At 44.1% G+C, this 23,264-nt stretch overlaps 1 protein-coding gene across 6 annotated transcripts in view; it reads right to left on the reverse strand.

The window, feature by feature from the left end:
• Positions 1–23,264, reverse strand: part of USP25 (ubiquitin specific peptidase 25) — a 115,278-nt gene that overhangs the window by 32,041 nt on the left and 59,973 nt on the right. For all 6 annotated transcript variants that reach the window (XM_069760893.1, XM_069760897.1, XM_069760898.1 and 3 more), the window contains 3 exons: positions 18,870–19,031; positions 14,811–15,013; positions 13,467–13,537 (listed from right to left, as the gene is read on the reverse strand). In XM_069760893.1, coding sequence (XP_069616994.1) covers positions 13,467–13,537; positions 14,811–15,013; positions 18,870–19,031 — 436 coding nt within the window. The remainder of the gene's footprint in view (positions 1–13,466; positions 13,538–14,810; positions 15,014–18,869; positions 19,032–23,264) is intronic.

A 23,264-nucleotide genomic window follows, 5' to 3' on the forward strand; every position in this document is an offset into this window, starting at 1 on the left:
ATGCTCAATTGTGGAATTTGCAAAATTAGGAGGTCACATTCACTAAACAAAAAAGCTATTTAACTCCAAAACCTCCTAACAGGCCAAGTTACATGTAACATAGGATCCCTTCTTTGATATCACCTTCACAATTCTTGCATCCATTGAACTTGTGAGTTTTTGGAGAGTTTCTGCTTGTATGTCTTTGCATGAAGTCAGAATCGCCTCCCAGAGCTGCTGTTTTGATGTGAACGGCCTCCCACCCTCATAGATCTTTTCCTTGATGATACTCCAAAGGTTCTCTATAGGGTTGAGGTCAGGGGAAGATGGTGGCCACACCATGAGTTTATCTCCTCTTATGCCCATAGCAGCCAATGACTCAGAGGTATTCTGTGCAGCATGAGATGGGGCATTGTTATGCATGAAGATGATTTTGCTCCTGAAGGCATGTTTCTGCTTTCTATACCATGGAAGAAAGTTGTCAGTCAGAAACTTTATATACTTTGCAGAGGTCATATTCACACCTTCAGGAGCCTTAAAGCATCCTACCAGCTGTTTCCCCATGATTCCGGCCCAAAACCTTATTACTCCACCTCCTTGCTGACGTCGCAGCCTTGTTGTGACATGGTGGCCATCCACTACTCCATCCATCTGGACCATCCAGGGTCGCTCAACACTCATTAGTAAACAAGACTGTTTGGAAATTAGTCTTCATGTATGTCTGGGCCCACTGCTACCGTTTCTGCTTGTGAACACTATTTAGGGGTGGCCGAATAGTAGGTTTATGCACCACAGCAAGCCTTTGAAGGATCCTACACCTTGAGGTTCGAGGGACTCCAGAGGCACCAGCAGCTTCAAATATCTGTTTGCTGCTTTGTAATAATATTTTGGCAGCTGCTCTCTTAATCCAATGAATTTGTCTGGCTGAAATCTTCCTCATTATGCCTTTATCTGCATGAACTCTGTCTGTGCTCTGTTTCAGTCACAAATCTCTTCACAGTATGATGATCACTTAAAGGGAGGGTGCCGTGATTTTAGTTTTTGTATTAATAATTATTGATTATATAATCAATTATTTTTAATACAAAAGTAAATGTAGTACTTTAATACTTTATTTATTCATTTTTACTTTTGCCACTGGAGGCCGCCATTTTCATTAGTGTGGGTGTAAGTGTCTGGGCACGACACTTGCACTCCTCACGGCAGCCATGGGCATAGGAGCCAACAGTCGGGCTCCGACCGCTCCTCCTGCCTCTCAGCTGTGACTTGGGCACGCCCCCTGGGCTGCTACGTCACAGCTGTGAGAGGAGATCGCGGCCATTTTGTTTTTTATTTTCCTCTGTCATCGCACACACAGCTCAGTGTGTGCGATCATAGCAGGAGCTGCCAGGGAGAAGCTGCTGCTGGGAGCGAGGGTTGGGGTGAGTATCTGCAGCGAGGAGCTGTGATTGCAGCCTGTACTTATTATTACAGTACAGGCTGCAATCTCTGCTCACTGCCGACCTGTTCTGAGCAGAGCAGGGAGATCGTCACACTGCTCTGCCCTGAACATGACTCAGCACTTCCTGGGAGAGGACTGAAGGCAAGTACAGAGTTTTTATTTTCTTATGCATCTACCACTGCTACCTGTCCCTATATACCACTGCTACTAGCCCCTATATACCACTGCTACCAGCCCCTATATACCACTACCTGCCCCTATATACCACTGCTACCTGCTCCTATATACCACTGCTACCTGCCCCTATATACCACTGCTACCTGCCCCTATATACCACTGCTACCTGCTCCTATATACCACTGCTACCAGCCCTTATATACAGGTCCTTCTCAAAAAATTAGCATATAGTGTTAAATTTCATTATTTACCATAATGTAATGATTACAATTAAACTTTCATATATTATAGATTCATTATCCACCAACTGAAATTTGTCAGGTCTTTTATTGTTTTAATACTGATGATTTTGGCAAACAACTCCTGATAACCCAAAAAACCTGTCTCAATAAATTAGCATATTTCACCCATCCAATCAAATAAAAGTGTTTTTTAATAACAAACAAAAAAACCAACAAATAATAATGTTCAGTTATGCACTCAATACTTGGTCGGGAATCCTTTGGCAGAAATGACTGCTTCAATGCGGCGTGGCATGGAGGCAATCAGCCTGTGACACTGCTGAGATGTTATGGAGGCCCAGGATGCTTCAATAGCGGCCTTAAGCTCATCCAGAGTGTTGGGTCTTGCGTCTCTCAACTTTCTCTTCACAATATCCCACAGATTCTCTATGGGGTTCAGGTCAGGAGAGTTGGCAGGCCAATTGAGCACAGTAATACCATGGTCAGTAAACCATTTACCAGTGGTTTTGGCACTGTGAGCAGGTGCCAGGTCGTGCTGAAAAATGAAATCTTCATCTCCATAAAGCATTTCAGCCGATGGAAGCATGAAGTGCTCCAAAATCTCCTGATAGCTAGCTGCATTGACCCTGCCCTTGATGAAACACAGTGTACCAACACCAGCAGCTGACATGGCACCCCACACCATCACTGACTGTGGGTACTTGACACTGGACTTCAGGCATTTTGGCATTTCCTTCTCCCCAGTCTTCCTCCAGACTCTGGCACCTTGATTTCCGAATGACATGCAAAATTTGCTTTCATCAGAAAAAAGTACTTGGGACCACTTAGCAACAGTCCAGTGCTGCTTCTCTGTAGCCCAGGTCAGGCGCCTCTGCCGCTGTTTATGGTTCAAAAGTGGCTTTACCTGGGGAATGCGGCACCTGTAGCCCATTTCCTGCACACGCCTGTGCACGGTGGCTCTGGATGTTTCCACTTCTCCACAATCTTCCTCAGGGTCCGGTCTCCTCTTCTCGTTGTACAGCGTTTTCTGCCACATTGTTTCCTTCCAACAGACTTACCATTGAGGTGCCTTGATACAGCACTCTGGGAACAGCCTATTTGTTGAGAAATTTCTTTCTGGGTCTTACCCTCTTGCTTGAGGGTGTCAATGATGGCCTTCTTGACATCTGTCAGGTCGCTAGTCTTACCCATGATGGGGGTTTTGAGTAAAGGTACCGTCACACATAGCGACGCTGCAGCGATACCGACAACGATCCGGATCGCTGCAGCGTCGCTGTTTGGTCGCTGGAGAGCTGTCACACAGACCCCTCTCCAGCGACCAACGATCCCGAGGTCCCCGGTAACCAGGGTAAACATCGGGTAACTAAGCGCAGGGCCGCGCTTAGTAACCCGATGTTTACCCTGGTTACCATCCTAAAAAGTAAAAAAAAAAAAACACTACATACTTACCTACCGCTGTCTGTCCTCGGCGCTCTGCTTCTCTGGTCTGGCTGTGAGCGCCGGGCAGCCAGAAAGCAGAGCGGTGACGTCACCGCTCTGCTTTCCGGCTGACCGACGCTCACAGCCAGTACAGGAGGAGTGCAGAGCACAGCGCTGGAGGACAGACGGCTGTAGGTAAGTATGTAGTGTTTGTTTTTTACTTTTAGGATGGTAACCAGGGTAAACATCGGGTTACTAAGCGCGGCCCTGCGCTTAGTTACCCGATGTTTACCCTGGTTACCAGCAAAGACATCGCTGAATCGGTGTCACACACACCGATTCAGCGATGTCTGCGGGGAGTCCAGCGACGAAATAAAGTTCTGGACTTTCTTCCCCGACCAGCGATCTCCCAGCAGGGGCCTGATCGCTGCTGCCTGTCACACTGGACGATATCGCTAGCGAGGACGCTGCAACGTCACGGATCGCTAGCGATATCGTCTAGTGTGACAGTACCTTAATGAACCAGGCAGGGAGTTTATAAAAGCCTCAGGTATCTTTTGCATGTGTTTAGAGTTAATTAGTTGATTCAGAAGATTAGGGTAATAGGTCGTTTAGAGAACCTTTTCTTGATATGCTAATTTATTGAGACAGGTTTTTTGGGTTATCAGGAGTTGTATGCCAAAATCATCAGTATTAAAACAATAAAAGACCTGACAAATTTCAGTTGGTGGATAATGAATCTATAATATATGAAAGTTTAATTGTAATCATTACATTATGGTAAATAATGAAATTTAACACTATATGCTAATTTTTTGAGAAGGACCTGTACCACTGCTACTAGCCCCTATATACCACTGTTACTAGCCCCTATATACCACTGCTACCTGCTCCTATATACCACTGCTACTAGCCCCTATATACCACTGCTACCTGCCCCTATATACCACTGCTACTAGCCCCTATATACCACTGCTACCAGCCCTTATATACCACCGCTACTAGCCCCTATATACCACTGCTACCTGCTCCTATATACCACTGCTACTAGCCCCTATATACCACTGCTACTAGCCCCTATATACCACTGCTACCTGCCCCTATATACCACTGCTACCTGCCCCTATATACCACTGCTACCAGCCCCTATATACCACTGCTACCAGCCCTTATATACCACTGCTACTAACCCCTATATACCACTGCTACTAGCCCCTATATACCACTGCTACTAGCCCCTATATACCACTGCTACTAGCCCCTATATACCAATGCTACCAGCCACTATATACCACTGCTACCAGCCACTATATACCACTGCTACTAGCCCCTATATGCCACTGCTACCTGCTCCTATATGCCACTGCTACTAGCCCCTATATACCACTGCTACTAGCCCCTATATACCACTGCTACTAGCCACTATATACCACTGCTACTAGCCCCTATATACCACTGCTACCAGCCACTATATACCACTGCTACTAGCCCCTATTTACCACTGCTACCAGCCACTATATAGCACTGCTACTAGCCCCTATATACCACTGCTACTAGCCCCTATATACCACTGCTACTAGCCCCTATATACCACTGCTACTAGCCCCTATATACCACTGCTACCTGCCTCTGTATACCATCTACGACTGCTGCCTGCCTCTATATACCATCTACGACTGCTGCCTGCCTCTACATACCATCTACCACTGCTGCCTGCCTCTATATACCATCTACCACTGCTGCCTGCCTCTATATACCATCTACCACTGCTGCCTGCCTCTATATACCATCTACCACTGCTGCCTGCCTCTATATACCATCTACCACTGCTGCCTGCCTCTATATACCATCTACGACTGCTGCCTGCCTCTACATACCATCTACCACTGCTGCCTGCCTCTATATACCATCTACCACTGCTTCCTGCCTCTATATACCATCTACCACTGCTGCCTGTCTCTATATACCATCTACCACTGCTGCCTGCCTCTATATACCATCTACCACTGCTACCTCTGTCCTGTGTAGCTAATCTAGTCCTGTGTAGCTAATCCTGTCCTGTGTACAGTATCACACAAGATAGGATTAGATACACGGTGCAGCACAGTATCACACAGGACAGGATTAGATACACGGCGCAGCAGTCAGTATCTAATCCTCTCCTATGCACTCCTCTCCCCCCTGCATGTCTTTCCCCATTGTGCTTTATTATTTTTGTTGTGGGAGATGAGGGAGTCGAGGATTATGCGTTCGGTGTGGTATAAAAAAGATTAATAAAGGACTTTATTCTGGCCGAGTCTTTATTTACAATACATGTGAGATCTATGTGGCGGCATTATGGGTGATCTATATGGCGGTATTATGTGAGAAGCATATGGTGGTATGTGAGAACACTGGCGGTATTATGTGTGATCTATATGGTGGTATGTGAGAACACTGGCGGTATTATGTGTGATCTATATGGCGGTATGTGAGAACACTGGCGGTATTATGTGTGATCTATATGGCGGTATGTGAGAACACTGGCGGTATGTGTGATCTATATGGTGGTATTATGTGAGAACTGTATGACAGTATTGTGTGATCTATTTGATAGTATTGTGTGTGATCTATATGGCGGTATGTGAGAACACTGGCGGTATTATGTGTGATCTATATGGCAGTATGTGAGAACACTGGCGGTATTATGTGTGATCTATATGGTGGTATTATGTGAGAACTGTATGACAGTATTGTGTGATCTATTTGATAGTATTGTGTGTGATCTATATGGCGGTATTATGCGAGAACACTATGGCAGTATTATCTTCAGAAAGCGGACCCATTCTATGGTGGTTCTGGCGGAGCACCTGCACGCGGGTCTGGGGTAATAGAGGGGGCAGCATGACCTCCAGTTAGGTGTGGTCAGGGGAAGGCTGGTGAGGTAGCTGAAGAGAGGGGTCTCATTTTTATCATTACTATATGGCTACATTTCCTTCCCAGCGTCACCCCGGACTGCGCCTGTCGCCTCGCTTTCACACATCGCCAGGACAGGATGGGGAAGACAGGATCTGAGGAGGGGAATGGGGTCTGCATGCAAAGTCTGGATCAGACCAGGCCATCAATCCGCAGAAATGTTTCCTGGATTTCTGTGGAGCAGACGGTCCATCCAAGTGTATAAAAGACAGCGCTCTATGTACAATCCCTGGCTGCTCCGTGCACCAAACGGGGGGCCCCTATAGACCAGCACACTGCTCTCCTGAAATACTCTGTGCTGCTGTCACCCTGCTCCCTCCACCACATATCTCCCAGAATCCTTGCTGCCTGCCATCCTTGGTGACTGTCTACTTGTCAGTATAAGGCTGCCGTCACACTAGCAGTATTTGGTCAGTATTTTACCTCAGTATTTGTAAGCCAAAACCAGGAGTGGGTGATAAATGCAGAAGTGGTGCATATGTTTCTATTATACTTTTCCTCTATTTGTTCCACTCCTGGTTTTGGCTTACAAATACTGAGGTAAAATACTGACCAAATACTGATAGTGTGACGGCAGCCATACTCTGCAGTCACCAACAAAATGGCTGCTCACTGGGTTCCTGAATATCATCCTCTCTAATCCCTTAGCAAACACCCAGAAGGGGAGGAGAGGAGACATCACACAGGTCAGCAGACTCCGCCCATAATTACTGCAGTGCTGTAATGTGAGCTATTTGTACACTAGGTTTTTCTGAAATTTCAGCAGCTGCTCCCCCTAGTGTTGAAAAGTGGAAATTCCAAAACTTTTCAAATTATTTTTCATATTTTACTAAATTATAAACAAATGATAATATTTTTTTAAGAAAATGTAATCATTAATTCTTTACATTTTTACAATTTCTGAAAAAAAAATTTTTTTGATGGCACCTTCCCTTTAAGTTTTCGTGAAATATCTAATTTTTTCATACCTTGTCCAAGGCATTGCACTATTTAATGCTTTTCAGCAGCAAAGAGATCCTTTTTATTTCCCATATTGCTTGAAACCTGTGGCCTGCTTTATACGTTTTCCTTTAATTAGAATCACCTGGAAAACTAATTATAATAATAATAAATAATAATAATTTTATTTATATAGCGCCAACATATTCCGCAGCGCTTTACAAATTATAGAGGGGACTTGTACAGACAATAGACATTACAGCATAACAAAATCACAGTTCACAACAGATACCAAGAGGAATGAGGGCCCTGCTCGCAAGCTTACAAACTATGAGGAAAAGGGGAGACACGAGAGGTGGTTTATCACATGTTTAAGATTGATTTCAGTGATCCACTGAGCCCTGAGACAATACAATCCATGAGTTTATTTTAAAAACAAAACAATTACATCTTTATGACACTTAAATCCAATTTGCCCAATAATTTGGAACATGGTGTATGTATGTGCCCCTGCTGTGTACTGTGTCATGGGTTTGTCAGACCACGTAGAGCTGCTCCAGTTCATGGTTGGCTGTGGCATGGCTTGGAGGCATAAGTCATTTATGCTAAGTATATAGCAGAAAATCAGGGGGCTCACAGGTGCCACGTTGTGAGGGAACACATCTCCCTGCCTGAGGTATTACAGCCTAGCAAGACCTGTGAGCTCATCAAAATCAAGTCAATGACTTATGAGCTCGGCGTATAGAAGGGGAGTTCTGGGATTATATTGAGATCTAAAGACTACAGTAAGGCCCCTTTCACATGAGTTTTTTTCCTATCAGTCACAATCTGTCGAATTTTCAAAAAAAAAAAAAAAAAAAATGGATCCGGCAACTAATGACGTCGGATCAGTTTTTTTTCTCATAGACTTGTATTAGTGACGGATTGCCTTACATTCCATCTTTCATTCGCCGGATCCGTCAAAAATTGTTATCCAGGGGCGTGGCCTAGCAGGAGATGTGAGCGGACGGACGCTTGCCGAATCTCTCTCGCTGCACGTACTGTTTAAAAGGCTTAACGGAGGCGCCGCCGAATGCTTGTTCCAGCTGGGGGAGAACATGTGGTGCTGGTGAGCGTAGAGGGGCTAGCGGTGAAGACATTGAGCCCCAAGATGACACGCAAACAGCAGAAGAAGCCCGGGACGGAAGCATGCGATCCCAAGATGGCGCTGAAATTGATGAGGAGGACGCTGCAAAGGCAAGTGACGCATATAGGAGGCGGCTGGAAGTTATCTCTAAGTTAGAGAAGTTTGCGAGGACGAAGGAGGCTGGGCGGCTGCTGAAGGGAGCCGGAGCTGAGGAGGCTGGCGAAGTGGAGGATTCAGGAGAGCAGGTGGGAGTGCAGCCCGGGGCACAGGATGATGTGGCAGCACATGGGTCCCCCATAAGACCTACTGTACCACCTAATACAAGGTAATACAAGGGACACATCACCTACTGTTATGGCAGAGCTGGTCCTTGATCAAACTGCTCAGTTAGAGACTATGTGTGCTGCTGAAGCAGCAGAGCTGACCCTGAGGGATATATTCTCTGCAGTGATATTCTGCAAGTCTGCACTGACGACCCTGGCCCTCCGGGTAGATGATTTGAAGGGAGAGGTTGCCACCTTCTGTTCTGCCATGCAAAAAATGAAGGAGAGAGTGGAAATGGTGGAGGAACGTGTGGGGGGTGTGGAGGACCAGATTGCTGAACTGTTAAAAAGGGAGAAAAAAAAGTATGTCCAGCGTATTTCGGAGCTGGAATTTAAAACTGATAATCTTGAAAACCGTTCCCGCATAAACAATTTGAGAATTATTGGTGTGGCCGAAAAAGCAGAGGGGAGTAACCCCACTGATTATATTGAGACATGGCTGAAAACCCATGTGGGGGGGACAGTCTCATCAAATTATTTGCAGTGGAAAGAGCTCACCGGTTGCCGTCCAGACCTTTACCCCCTGGGTCTGCTCAGAGAACCTTTCAGGCCAAAATTTTGAATTACAGAGATCAGGACATTCTACTGAGGAAAGCCAGGAATATGGAGGATTTAACCATTGATGGTAACCGGATTTCCATTTACCCTGACTATTCTACAACCGTGCAGAAGCTCAGGATGAAGTTTGGAGAGGTCAAGAGACGTCTGCGAGACCTGGGTCTGGCCTATTCTACGCTTTATCCGGCTAAATTTAGGGTGGTGGCCATGGAGAAAGTTCACTTTTTCCAGAATCCTGAGGAGGTGACAAACTGGCTGGATCAGTATGCCAAACGCAATGGAGCAGAGGGGCAAACACTGAATTCTATTGGAATTGTTTGATTTTACAGATTACTGTGCTATGTTATTAAGAGAAATTGCTGCTTTTTGTAGTTGTGTTCGGCGGCGCAACCGTCACATTTATTCTGTTTAAAGTGGGTGGGAGGAGGGACGATTAGGAGATAGGTGAGAGTTAATTGTCTGAGGCTCCGGTTTTGAGCTCACTGCTGGGATTGTGGTAGAGCGTTCCCTTTTCTTGTACAGAGAGGGAGTAGTGAGTATTTACATAAAGTGTTCATAACATTTTGTGGGTGGGAGTAGTTACAGTGGGTAGGGGAAGTTGGAGCGATAGGGTTGGGTTGGTTGTAATAATGAAGATATGGGGGGTGGTTGGGGATAGGCGGGAAGAGTTCAGGGGGGAAGGGAGACCAAAGGAAGGTGGCAGTGTAGTTTTGATGTTTTGCAGAATGATGGGAGGAAGTTACAATTTAGAGCTGGAACGTTAGGGGTCTAATGATACAAGTCGTATGGCAAGTTTGCAGTACATTTTGAAACAGAGACCCTCGATGAAATGCCTTCAGGAAACATTTGGTTAAAGAAAAAGTAGATGTGTTGCAAAGAAGATGGGTGAGGAGGGCGTATCATGCGACGTTCTCGGCCTATGCCACAGGTGTGTCAATCCTTGTTCACACAAGTCTACCATTTGAGGAGGTGGAGGTAGATAATGATGGTCAATACGTATTTATGGTATGTAAAATTTTTAATAGAATGTTGTGTATTGTGTAGGTGTATGTTCCTCCACTATCCACCATACTGGGGGAAAAAACTGATATATAGATATATCAGGAAGGTGGGTGGGTGGGGGTCCCGTTGTCCCCTTGCTCATAGTAGGAGACGTCAATAATATCAATGACCACTGGGATAAGGGAAGACATGCTTTGTTGATGAAGGAGGGGAATGAGACAGCGTTTGGTAGCTATTTGAAGGAAGTGGCCTGGAAAGATCTATGGAGAGTGCGTAATACTAACACATACTGTTTCTCAGCGACATATGGTTCTCTATTCCGTAATGATTTGGCCCTGGGTAATGAAGGGATGGACAGTTTGGTGCGGGAGGTGGAGTACATGCCTAGAGTAGTGTCAGACCATAGTCCGCTGGTAGTGACATTGCAAATTGAAGATCCCGGGAAAAATGTGGGGTGGGGTTGGGTTGGAAAATTAACCCCTTCTGGTTACAACTCCTAGAAATGGAATAGATTGGAGAAATGTTTAGAATTAATGAGGGTAGTGCAGCGCAGCATGTGGTTTGGGATACTATGAAGGCCTACTTGAGGGGGATTTTATTTAGGGACTTGTCTAGGCATAAGGCACAAACTAGGAATTCCGATAAAGCGGTATTGGAGAATTGAGGGCAGCAGAAGAAGCGCTGAGTAATTTGCGTTCACAAGGTACCGTCAATCGTATGAAGGCTGCTCAGGAAGAGGTACACAAATTACATTTGCATAAAGGCAGAGAGGGCGAGGGCCTTTCAAAGAGAAGCTTTTTATGCGGAGGGTGAGAAGGTGGGACATCTGCTCTCGGTGGTGGCATCTGCTCAGCGAGACTCAGCACACGCATATGCCTTAAAATTAGAGAATGGAAGTATAGCTATGCAGGGGGCACACATTTTTGGAGGGATCCAGGGGATTTTACAGTAAATTATACTCTTCACAGTCACAGCAGAGGGAAGGGGAAATGGATAGGTTTTTAGAAGAGGCAAAATTGCCTAAATTGAGCACTGAGGATAGGGACTGGCTAGATGGGCCACTTACAGTGGATGAATTGGAGGAGGCTTTGGCGTCCATGGCGGGGGGGGAGGGCTCCGGGGACTGACGGCATCCCAACTGAAGTGTATAGTATCCTCAATGAGGAGTTAATAATCCAATTGTTAGGGCTTTTTAATGAGTCGCTGGAGAGGGGAGTATTGCCTGCATCTATGAGGGAGGCCATTGTTGTGGTTATCCCTAAAGCGGAAAAAAAATCAGCAGTTGCCGGAGTCATACAGACTGATATCACTCCTGACAGCAGATGTCAAGATTCTGGCGAAGGCCTTGGCGAACAGACTGATTCGGGTAATAGATAAAGTGGTTCATTCGGACCGATCTGGCTTTATGCCTAATAATTAACGATTGGTGGAGCAGCTTCGTATACATTTTTTTGCAAAAAAGCATATCAACCAAATACCCTCTTTTTTCCATCTTTTGACTAGCACTTGCGGATTACTGTGATTTTTTTTTACAACAGAGTATTTTTGACCTCACTGTGCTCTTTTGTCTTCAAGTTTCTTGGTGGTGTGAACAGGTTCCTACAGACTTGTTCACTGTGCAAGTAGCCCATGTGTTTCTGTTTTTGGCTCCCAAAGAGCAAATTCCGCAGGATAAAATCCTTAATTGGTGAGTTAGTGTGGGGTATGAAGAGTCCGGTTGATTTGCAGAGGGGATCCCAAGTCATATGAAATGTTGCAGGAAGAATTTCAGCTCCCAAGGCTAAATATCTTTCAATACAGAAAGGTTCAGCACGCATTCCAGGCGCAAAGAAAAAGAGGGCCTATAGTGATACAGACAGATCTCACGTTGGATTTTATACTTAAGAATAGTGGAACGAAGGGGACAATATCTGTAGTATACGGAGTTCTATTACACACCTATCTTGTAGATCACCCTATTAAGGCAGAAGGAAGTGGGAGGCTGACTTGGGTGAGGTAGACGATGATAGGTGGGAGTCTATTTTAGAGTATGTACCCAAGATATCTATGCGTTAACCTGGGAGACTGTCACAATTATAAGGGATAAATAGGGTCTATAGGACACCTGATATGCTATTTAAAGCTGGGTTGAGATCCACTTCTGAGTGCCCTAGATGTTCACAGTCTCAGGCGGGTATATTACATATCTTCCTACTGGATTGTAGTGCTGAACCGAATTAAAGTGATATATGGGTGCTCAGTTCCTAGAAACCCGTTGATATGCGTACTAGGGTATGTGGAGGAAATATCAGCTGACAACACAACTAAAATCGCAATTGCATGACTATTGTTTATTGCAAGAAAACGGATTGCAAGATACTGGATCAGAAAGGAACCTCCATCCAGGCGGGATTTCATCACTCAAACGAACCATATAATCCAGCTTGAGAAAAGTATATACACTAAGAGAAACAGGCTGGGATTTTTCCATAAATTGTGGCAGCCATGGTTGGATGGGAATAATTAATGGTTATTTGAATATAATACTAGACTGTACAACATATAAGAATTTGTTATTCTGTTTTCATTCGGTTAATACGGACAGATTACTGTATGCCCTGGATTTGGTCTCCAGGAGGGGGGGGGGTATTTATTTTGTTAAACAAAAAATGAATATTGTCATATGAGTGGTTGTAAACTTCGATATGTTTAATAAAAATCTATCTGAATAAAAACAAATAAATAAATAAAAAATTGTTTATCCGGTGGCCAGAGACAACGGACAAAGTAATGTTTTTTGTGTACGTTGAAAAATCGGACAGCGACGGATCCGTCGTCATCATCCGTCCTTTGCTAGAATGGAAGCCTATGGTGCCGGATCCGTCAAATGACGGAATCCGGCGATGGATTCTGTTTTAACTGAGCATGCTCCGATTTATTTAGGATCCAATTAGCCATATCTGCTAGTCGGATCCATCGAAAAAACAAATCTGTCACATCAGTTTTTCACAATCTGCAACAGATCCGTCAAGCCAACGGATTGCGACTGACGGCAAAAAACTGATGTGTGAAAGGGGCTAAGAGAGCAGATAAAGGTGGTGGCTTTAGTTTAGAATGGGAAAACCTGGCGTCAGGTTCCCGTTAAGAAGATGACCTCTTTACTGCTCAGCTCAGACCACAGACCAAGGCAAGATGTCTCTGACATAACAATTCACTCTAGACAAAATATTACACTGTGGGCTATAAAAAGTGGTTTAGGGCTTGTGGTTATGTAGCTGGCTACAGGTGCACACGTATATATTGCTCTGCTGGAAATTATAACTTACTTGTGTCATCATCTTGTCTGAATACATAAGTTCTATGGTCCGGTGTATTCTACCTATGCTGTCCTGCAAGTCTGAAAACACAAGGTGAATGCAGAATAAATAAAGGCAGATTTACAGGTCATAATGAAGGCAGATTACACTGGGGAACACAATTTTTTAGAAGTTAGGTCAGACAACTGTTTTTAACTAATTTTTGGATGCTGAATCCAGAAATGATCTCAGTTTTTCTCTATCACGTCAAATTTTTGAACTATAGGATTTTTGTCTTCTCAAAAATATGTAAACTACTGTACCTAAAAAGTGTTTTTTTTTTTTTTTTTTTTTTTTAAATAGTACAAATAGGCATTTACGACGAGAGGAAGAAGGAGCAGACATGATCTGAAACAAAGGAAATATGTATATATGTAAATAAAACACTGAGATGGAAAGTTACAAGCTTTGAAAACTAACAAAGAAAAAAATCATAAAAGATATATAAATTACAACTAAGCGCCCAATGTAAAGAGAAAAGCTATCACAAATCCTATTTATTCCTACTATGATACATTTTTTGTGTAAAGATATTGATAATTATGACGTATTGGGAGCTGCACACACCTCTCACCACACTGTCTCAGTTGTGACTACTCTTACAAGTTGCCACGTAGCTCTATATGAGTCGAATTGTAATCAGATAACAAGTCTTATTACAGATATCAGTGCAATTGTGCTTCTCTGGCAGGTAAGTTGTGGAGAAAAAACTTGACGTGCTAGAAAAAAACTGACTACATTTTTGGAATCAGCATGCCAATTTTAGTATAAATCAGCTCAAAAACCTAACTCAACAGAAATTGTTTTTCAAATTGTTCCCCAGTGTTATTACTGTGAAAAACCACAATAAATAAGGTACCTGCAGTAAGTTTGCAATGTTACTAGTGCACATAGTTTACCATCATGAAACAATCCTGTGATATGTAGCAGAGCAGATTATGTTAGAGAGTATGAAGAAATAGAGTCCATCCACAGGACCGACGTGCTGCCCACCCCGGGGAAACCCTCCTAACCCGCTTGGGCACATCAGCTGGAGAATGAATGAGCAGTTGGCCGCAATCGTACATGGCGTTATCATTCATATCACACTGAAATTATTTTTTAGAGGGTTGAATACTCTTGCCAGATAAATAAGTAGCGGTTGGATTGCGATGTCGTCACTTATGGGTTAAAGAAAATAGACTTGGTCAGAAAAAAAATCCATCTTATTTGATAGACCTTCATTTTCCTTGAAAGCAGCCCTCGACTAGTGATCTAACCACTGTGGCTTGTATATTTGGCCTATGATATTTGTTAATGTAAAGGCCTTCATACCTCTCGTATCAGTTTCCACTTCTGTCCTCCATCGATGCAAACAGCCCTCTAATACGGTCAGCTCCTCGTCAGTTATGTTCCGCGGTGCAGGGTGCATAGGTAAATCCGGAGGGATTCTGGACTGCGTGAAAGGTTTGTGAATGACAGTGCGCTGGCTGGCTTGTGTCTCACCGGATGAAGATGACCCCTGATGTTCCATTGTGCTGGAAAGGTGCAAATGGTTAATTACAGAGTATGGAAGCCAGCATTTAAGTAGGTAAAAGAGAAATTAATTCAATCTTTTAAACTTCCCATTCAAGAGCATATTAAAAAAAAAAAAAAAAAAAAAAAATTGTCTGTATTCCAAGCCCTAAATTGTCAACACATGGTGGAATATAAGATAAATATGGAAGAATCGCAACAAATATTAGCAGACCACCCAAGCTGTCCGAAAACAACAATCCTCAGATTAGGGGAAGGCAGTCATCCTATATGTTACCCTTAGTCCAAAAATTTACCAGCTTTCACTCCTGACGCATTTCATCAAGAGCGATTTGATTCATCAGGGGAGAATAATAATATTGCGCAGCCTAGTGCCTGTCTCATTTGCACACAGATTCTCACAGTAGTGAGTGATCCCATAGATACAGAGCGCCCAATTGCTACTACAAACTATACAAGATGATGATGGACTGCCAATAATCCAGCTTGGCATACAATTCAGGCACTGATGTAATAGAGGGGTTTAATACACTTCAATCGTGAAAGCAACAGTAAGGTCATAGTAGGTGGTTTGTCTCAATACACACTGCTCAAAAAAAAGGGAACACTCAGATAACACATCGTAGATACGAATAAATGAAATATTCTCATTGAATACTTTGTTCTGCACAAAGTTAAATGTGCTGACAACAAAATAACACAAAAATCATCAATGGAAATCAAATTTATTAACCAATGGAGGTCTGGATTTGGAACGATACTCAAAATCAAAGTGGAAAATCAAATTACAGGCTGATCCAACTTCAGTGGAAATGCCTCAAGACAAGGAAATGATGCTCAGTAGTGTGTGTGTGGCCTCCACGTGCCTGTATGACCTTCCTACAATGCCTGGGCATGCTCCTGATGAGGCGGTGGATGGTCTCCTGAGTGATTTCCTCCCAGACCTGGACTAAAGCATCCGCCAACTCCTGGACAGTCTGTGGTGCAACGTGACATTGGTGGATGGTGCGAGACATGATGTCCATGATGTGTTCAATCGGATTCAGGTCTGGGGAACGGGCGGGACAGTCCATAGCTTCAATGCCTTCATCTTGCAGGAACTGCTGACACACTCCAGCCACATGAGGCCTGGCATTGTCCTGCATTAGGAGGAACCCAGGGCCAACCGTGCCAGCATATGGTCTCACGAGGGGTCTGAGGATTTCATCTCGGTACCTAATGGCAGTCAGGCTACCTCTGGTGTGCACATGGAGGGCTGTGCGGCTTTCCAAAAAAATGCGACCCCACTCCATTACTGACCCACTGCCAAACTGGTCATGCTGAAGGATGTTGCAGGCAGCAGATCGTTCTCCACAGCATCTCCAGACTCTGTCACGTCTGTCACATGTGCTCAGTGTGAACCTGCTTTCATCTGTAAAGAGCACAGGGCGCCAGTGGCGAATTTGCCAATCCTGGTGTTCTGTGGCAAATACCAAGCGTCCTGCACGGTGTTGAGCTGTGAGCACAACCCTCATCTGTGGACGTCGGGCACTCACACCATCCTCATGGGGTCGGTTTCTAACCATTTGTGCAGACACATGCACATTGTGGCCTGCTGGAGACCATTTTGCAGGGCTCTGGCAGTGCTCCTCCTGTTCCTCCTTGCACAAAGGCTGAGGTAGCGCTCCTGCTGCTGGGTTTTTGCCCTTCTACGGCCCCCTCCACATCTCCTGTTGTACTGGCCTGTCTCCTGGTAGCACCTCTGGACACTACGCTGAGAGACACAGCAAACCTTCTCGCCACAGCTCGCATTGATGTGCCATCCTGGATGAGCTGCGTTACCTGAGCCACTTGTGTGGGTTGTAGAGTGTCTCATGCTACCACGAGTGTGAAAGCACAACCAACATTCAAAAGTGACCAAAACATCAGCCAGAAAGCATTGGTACTGAGATGTGGTCTGTGGTCCCCACCTGCAGAACCACTCCTTTATTGAGGGTGTCTTGATAATTGCCAATAATTTCCATCTGTTGTCTATTCCATTTGCACAACAGCATGTGAAATTGATTGTCAATCAGTGTTGCTTCCTAAGTGGACAGTTTGATTTCACAGAAGTTTGAGTTACTTGGAGTTATATTCTGTTGTTTAAGTGTTCCCTTATTTTTTTGAGCAGTGTATATATATGAGTCACTTAGGACGTTTGTATTAACCAGAACAGAGAACAAAAAACGTCTCCTTCTGATAATACAGCTTGTGCGCGTATTATCAGCACAGAAAACACCTCTGGGGTCCTACAACATATCTTGATGCAATATATGCATGTCAGAAACTCCCACTGGTGATCAGTGTTCTAACAAAGCTTGTGGGCCCCAAGGAAATCTCCCATAGGGCCCTAACCTTTCAGATGTCTTTAATAGCTTTGGTCATTTTATTATGTGCGCCAAATGGACCTTTTGGCCTCCGTAGGCTTAAGACCTGGGGTACAAGTGCACTCACTATAGTTACGCCCCTGCTGGTGGAGGTCTAAGCTCTGTGATATTCACCAATAACAGATTAAGCAACCCTAAGGCCATGTTCACACTATGCGGTTTTTACTGCGGAACCGCGGCGATTTTGCCGCTGCGGGTCCGCAGCCGTTTTCCATGCAGGGTACAGTACAATGTTACCCTATGGAAAACAGAAACCGCAGTGCACATGATGCGGAAAAACCCGAAAAAAACCGCGCTGATTTGCTGCGGAAAAAAAGAAGGACCATGTCACTTCTTTGTGCAGAATCGAAGCGATTCTGCACCCATAGAAATGCATTGATCCGCTTACTTCCCGCATGGGGCTGTGCCCACCATGCGGGAAGTAATGCGGATAATGTGCGGGTTATACCCGGGGTGGAGGAGAGGAGAGTCTCCTCCAGGCCCCGGGAACCATATTTGTATTAAAAAAAAGAATTAAAATAAAAAATCATGTTATACTCACCTCTGAAGTCTCAGCGCTGCACGCGGCCGTCCGGTCTCAGGTTTGCTATGCTACCAGGACCTGCGGTGACGTCGCGGTCACATGACCGTGACGTCACCGAAGGTCCTGGTCGCAAAGCATCTTTGGAACCGGACCGCCGCCTGCAGCGCCGAGGAGATCGGGACATCGGAGGGTGAGTATATCATCATGATTTTATTATTTTTAACACTACTATTGATGCTGCATATTGCTGCATATGCAGCATCAATAGTAGGGGTAAATCCCGCAGCGGAACCCGCAGGACAAACCGCAGAGATAACCGCAGCAGGTTTGCCCTGCAGATTTATCAAATCCGCTGCGGGAGAACCCGCAGGATAAAAAGGAACGTGTGAATGTGGCCTAAGCCTATTTTGAGTCCTGTAAACCGCTTGAAACTTTAGACCATCGCTCCAGTGTTACTTTTAGCCACAATATTAAAGGGGTTTTGTGGTATTGCTCACTTCCGAATTGGGGACTAAGAATCCTTGATGACATTGAGACTATACCAAGTGTGCACGATCAGCAAGTATCATACAAGTGCCCAATACTAAAGAGATGGCACGCGTGTCGTGGTAGGCATCTGTAGATGCGTCATCATCCACAGGGTTCACCTCCAGATGAGGATGGAAATGCCCCATTAAGGTCACAAATACCATGCTACCAGGTATAAATAAACAAAGAAGGAGGCCAATTCACCAAGAATCTCCAGCAGAGTGATGGGCAATCCAGCCTTACTCAGGATAAGCAAAAAGAATGTATGACCTCCACCAATAAGGACTGGCACAAAGTTTATTGCAACTGGAATCAAACTTCATCCGTCTCAGAAGTTTACTGTAAGATATTACTGAACAGGAAGACCATAAAGAAATGTGATGTTTGTGATAGAGACCTTACCTTTGCATGGGCTGTGAGGCCACAGAACCACTAGGGGGGGCACTTGTATCAATATCCTCCACAGGGGAAGTGCAGACCGGTTTGCTGGATGCAAACTCTAGAGCGTACTGTAAGACGTCAGCCAGAGGGAACCGTTTGGGGCCAGATCCATAACTTAAGTATCTGAGCACATGAAAGGACACAGATTACCACCAAAGACGTACAGACAGTGAATATTACAGAGTCATTGAGATAGGGAGAGGAAAGAATGATCACCGATACTGTGGGGAAAAAAATACATGTGTTGTCTACTAGTGATGAGCGAGTATACCCGTTGCTCGGATTTTCCCGAGCACGCTCGGGTGGTCTCTGAGTATTTGTTAGTGGTCGGAGATTTAGTTTTCATCACGGCAGCTGAATGATTTACAGCTATTAGCCAGCCTGAGTACATGTGGGGGTTGTCTGGTTGCTAGGGAATCCCCACATGTAATCAAGCTGTCTAGTAGCTGTAAATCATTCAACTGCCGCAATGAAAACTAAATCTCCGAGCAGTCAGAAATACTCGGAGACCCCCCGAGCGTGCTCAGGAAAACCCAAGCAACGAGTACACTCGCTCATCACTATTGTCTACCTTTGAGGAGAATTTGTTTGATTGCATTTGGAGCTAAAAATAATTTTTGCAATTGGATTTCATTAAAAACTTTGCCCAACTTCCTTCTATAGCCTTTTGGTTACGACATGTATTAACGGCTGCAGAAAGAGTTAACTGAGGATTCATCAGCGAGCCCGTTATGACTACATAGTGATTTACGATCACAGACCCCATCAGGATTGATTGTGTTGGCAAAAAAGGCGCCTGTAAAAGCAACATTTGTAATGAAATCTAATGGCAAAAGTGATCAGTAGCAACCAAAGTTCTTGATTTTCTTAGTAGACCCCAAAAATGGAACTGCCCCTTACTACATTCACAAAGCTGCAGTACAAAAACAAGGCTGAGGATCAAGCAGGATGGTGCCTTCTTCCAATAAAAATAATCCCCTGGAACACAAATTGCCTATATTGCCTGAAGACGACTTAGCCGATCTCGAAAGGGAATTCTCTATGGAAGAGGTATTCGAAACCATTAGAGCCCTAAAACAAGGGAAAAGCCCGGGCCCTGATGGGTTCTCAGCGGGCTTCTATAAATCATTCAATGCACCACTATGCCCATTGTTTCTGGAGGCCTGTAATTTTGTCTCTTCGGGAGGTTCTTTCCCTGCACAATCACTCGCCGCCCACATCACAGTGCTTCCCAAACCTGGTAAAGATCTTTCTACATGTAATAATTATCGGCCGATTTCTTTGATAAACGTTGATATTAAAATATATGCTAAAATGTTAGCAAATAGATTATGCCCCCTCTTACCTAAACTAATAAATCAAGACCAGGTAGGATTCGTCCCAGGGCGAGAGACAACACAATCAGAACTATTTCTCTACTCGACAGAGCGGGCAGGGAGGGGGATCCCCTGTGTATCATGTCAATTGACGCTGAAAAAGCTTTTGACCGGGTTCATTGGGAATTCATCTTCCAAACCCTGGAGGAAATTGGCTTAAAAGAAAATATGATGCGCAGGATTTCTGCTCTATATACCTCTCCTAGTGCCCAGGTCAAGGCCAACGGCGCACTTTCAAATGTGTTTCCGGTCAGAAATGGTACAAGGCAGGGGTGCCCACTCTCTCCCCTCTTATATATACTAACAATGGAGCATTTGGCCGTGGCATTGAGAAATAACCCCTCAATCAAAGGGATAAAACTGCGCTCTGAAGAACACAAGATAGCACTTTTTGCAGACGATATTCTGCTATATATCACGTCTCCATCTACGAGCCTACCAAGCATTATCTCGGAACTGCACAAATTCGGCCTCCTAAGTAATTTCAAAATGAACTCCCACAAATCCGAAATCTTAAACATCTCATTACAACTCCCCTTGGTCGAACAACTAAAGACCACCTTTCCATTTAAATGGCGCTTTGACTCCATCACCTACTTAGGCGTTAAGATTACCAGCCAGACATCTAAATTGTTTGAGACCAATTTTACAACAGCCCTACAAAAGGTTAACCTAGATTTAGAAAAATGGCATAGGCTCCAGCTGTCTTGGCTAGGCAGGATCAACGCAATTAAAATGGACCTCTTACCGCGCCTTTTATACCTTTTCCAAACAATACCTCTATACTTGCCAGCTTCCTTCTTTTCTCGCCTTAAACAAATAATCACTCGGTTCATATGGTCTCATAATCGGGCACGCATTTCCTACACGTTACTAAGCAGATCAAAGCTGACAGGTGGTCTGGGCCTCCCAGATCTTGCGGTCTATAGTTACGCCTCATTAGGAACATGTATACTGGACCTCTATCACAACATAAATAGTAAAAAATGGGTAAAGCTAGAAAATGATCTGAATGGCTGTGACTCTCAGGTTATTCTCTGGTCCGGGGGTAGATCGGGGCCAGGTGCCTATCTACCCTTCCTTACACGAAACTTATCGCTTCTCATTAAAAATAAAAGCTCAGACCTTAAGATCACAACTCTCCCAGGACCTTTGATCCCAATCTACGACAACCCTGCCTTTCCTGCGGGGCTAAAAAGAGAGATGTATTTAAACAAGAGAAAAGATTCCAAACCCATTCTCCATGACTATCTAAATGAGACTAGGATGAAATCCCTCCAGGAATTATTTCCGGAGGAGGAAGCACCCTCTGCTGATTGGTTTTTCTATGAACAACTCAAAAGTTTTATTTACGCAATCTCTAAACAAACCAATATTGGCAGACCGCTAACTCCTTTTGAGACGCTTTGCACATCAACAAGCCCTCCAGATCATACTGTCTCGCTGCTATATAAAATCTTCCAGGGGGGAAGGGCTCCACTGCAGGGATCACCAGTATTCTTCTCGAAGTGGGAGGGTGACCTAGGAAGGCCATTACCGCCTGAGGATAGAGAAAAAATTATTCTCTTCACGCTTAGATCGTCATTATGCGCGGTATCACAGGAGAGGAGCTACAAGATCTTGACAAGATGGTATAGATGTCCTTCTATGGTACATACTGTGTTCCCCACTACTCCTGACACTTGTTGGAGATGCTTAAAGGAGACTGGCTCTTATATGCACATTTGGTGGGATTGCCCCCCCATAAAAGCCCTTTGGTTGGCTATATTCGAGCTCCATAACAAGATGTCTATTACTCAGATCCAACCCTCTCCATACATAGCATTACTATCCCTATGTGATTTGTCGATTTCTCGATATAAAAAGAGCATCCTCAGACACTTTCTTACTGCGGTTAGGAACTTGATTCCACGCTTTTGGAAACAAGAAAAATTTCTCTCACGTGCGGAGTTTGTAGCGGAACTCAATGACATCTATAGGATGGAGCAGTTAATAAATCAATCTCTAGGCAATGTAGATAAAACCTATATCACATGGGCCCCCTGGATAGCTTTCAGGGAAACCCCTGACCTGGATCTCTGGATTTCTGAAACCTGATGTAGTGCATGACTCGCTCTCGTTTACCACTAGATCATCCATTAGTCCGCGTCCTGACCGATAGGATGGGATGATAGCCACACCTTTCCCCAACCTACCCCATTACCCTACCCAATCCTCTCCTCTTCTTTCTACCCCCCATTCTCTTCCTTATCCTAATCTCTTTGTTTGTCTTCCACCCCTCCTTTAGCTTGAATATGTATTATGATTATTGAATAATCACAATGAGAATTAATATAGGTTATCAATCACTTCAATTGTTCTTTATTGTCAACATATTATAATACCAATCAGTAGTATTATTTTTCAGAATGTTAAGTGCAAGATACATGATGTTGTTGTAATGCATTTCTTGACTAACATGTAATTTTACCTGGTATCCTGCTGATATACTAGATTGTATCGTTTACTTTTATTCTTCTTGCTCCACTCAATAAACATGATTTAAACAAAAATTAATCCCCTATTGCTGATCAGGTATTTTTGTGATAACGCCATATTCTGCATTCAAGAACTGACAAGTGTGTCATAGTTTTGGTGTTCCACCATTGCTCCCGCATTATTATGTTGAAAGCTAAGTAAATGTAACAATTGGAAAAGAGCTTATTAAGGAGTGTATATATATATATATATATATATATATATATATATATATATATATATATATATATATATATATATATATATATATATACATACACACACACTCATACATACATATATATATACATACATACATACATCTACTATATAATTGTCTAACACTTCCGTCTTTCTGTCTGTCTCTTTCAGTCACAGATATTCATTGGTCGCGGCCTCTGTCTCATGTAAATCCAAGTCGCTGATTGGTCGTGGGCACAGTCCGGCGGCAACATGGCTGCTC

This window comes from Ranitomeya imitator, chromosome 3 (genome assembly GCF_032444005.1).
Source record: "Ranitomeya imitator isolate aRanImi1 chromosome 3, aRanImi1.pri, whole genome shotgun sequence".
Lineage (NCBI taxonomy): Eukaryota > Metazoa > Chordata > Amphibia > Anura > Dendrobatidae > Ranitomeya > Ranitomeya imitator.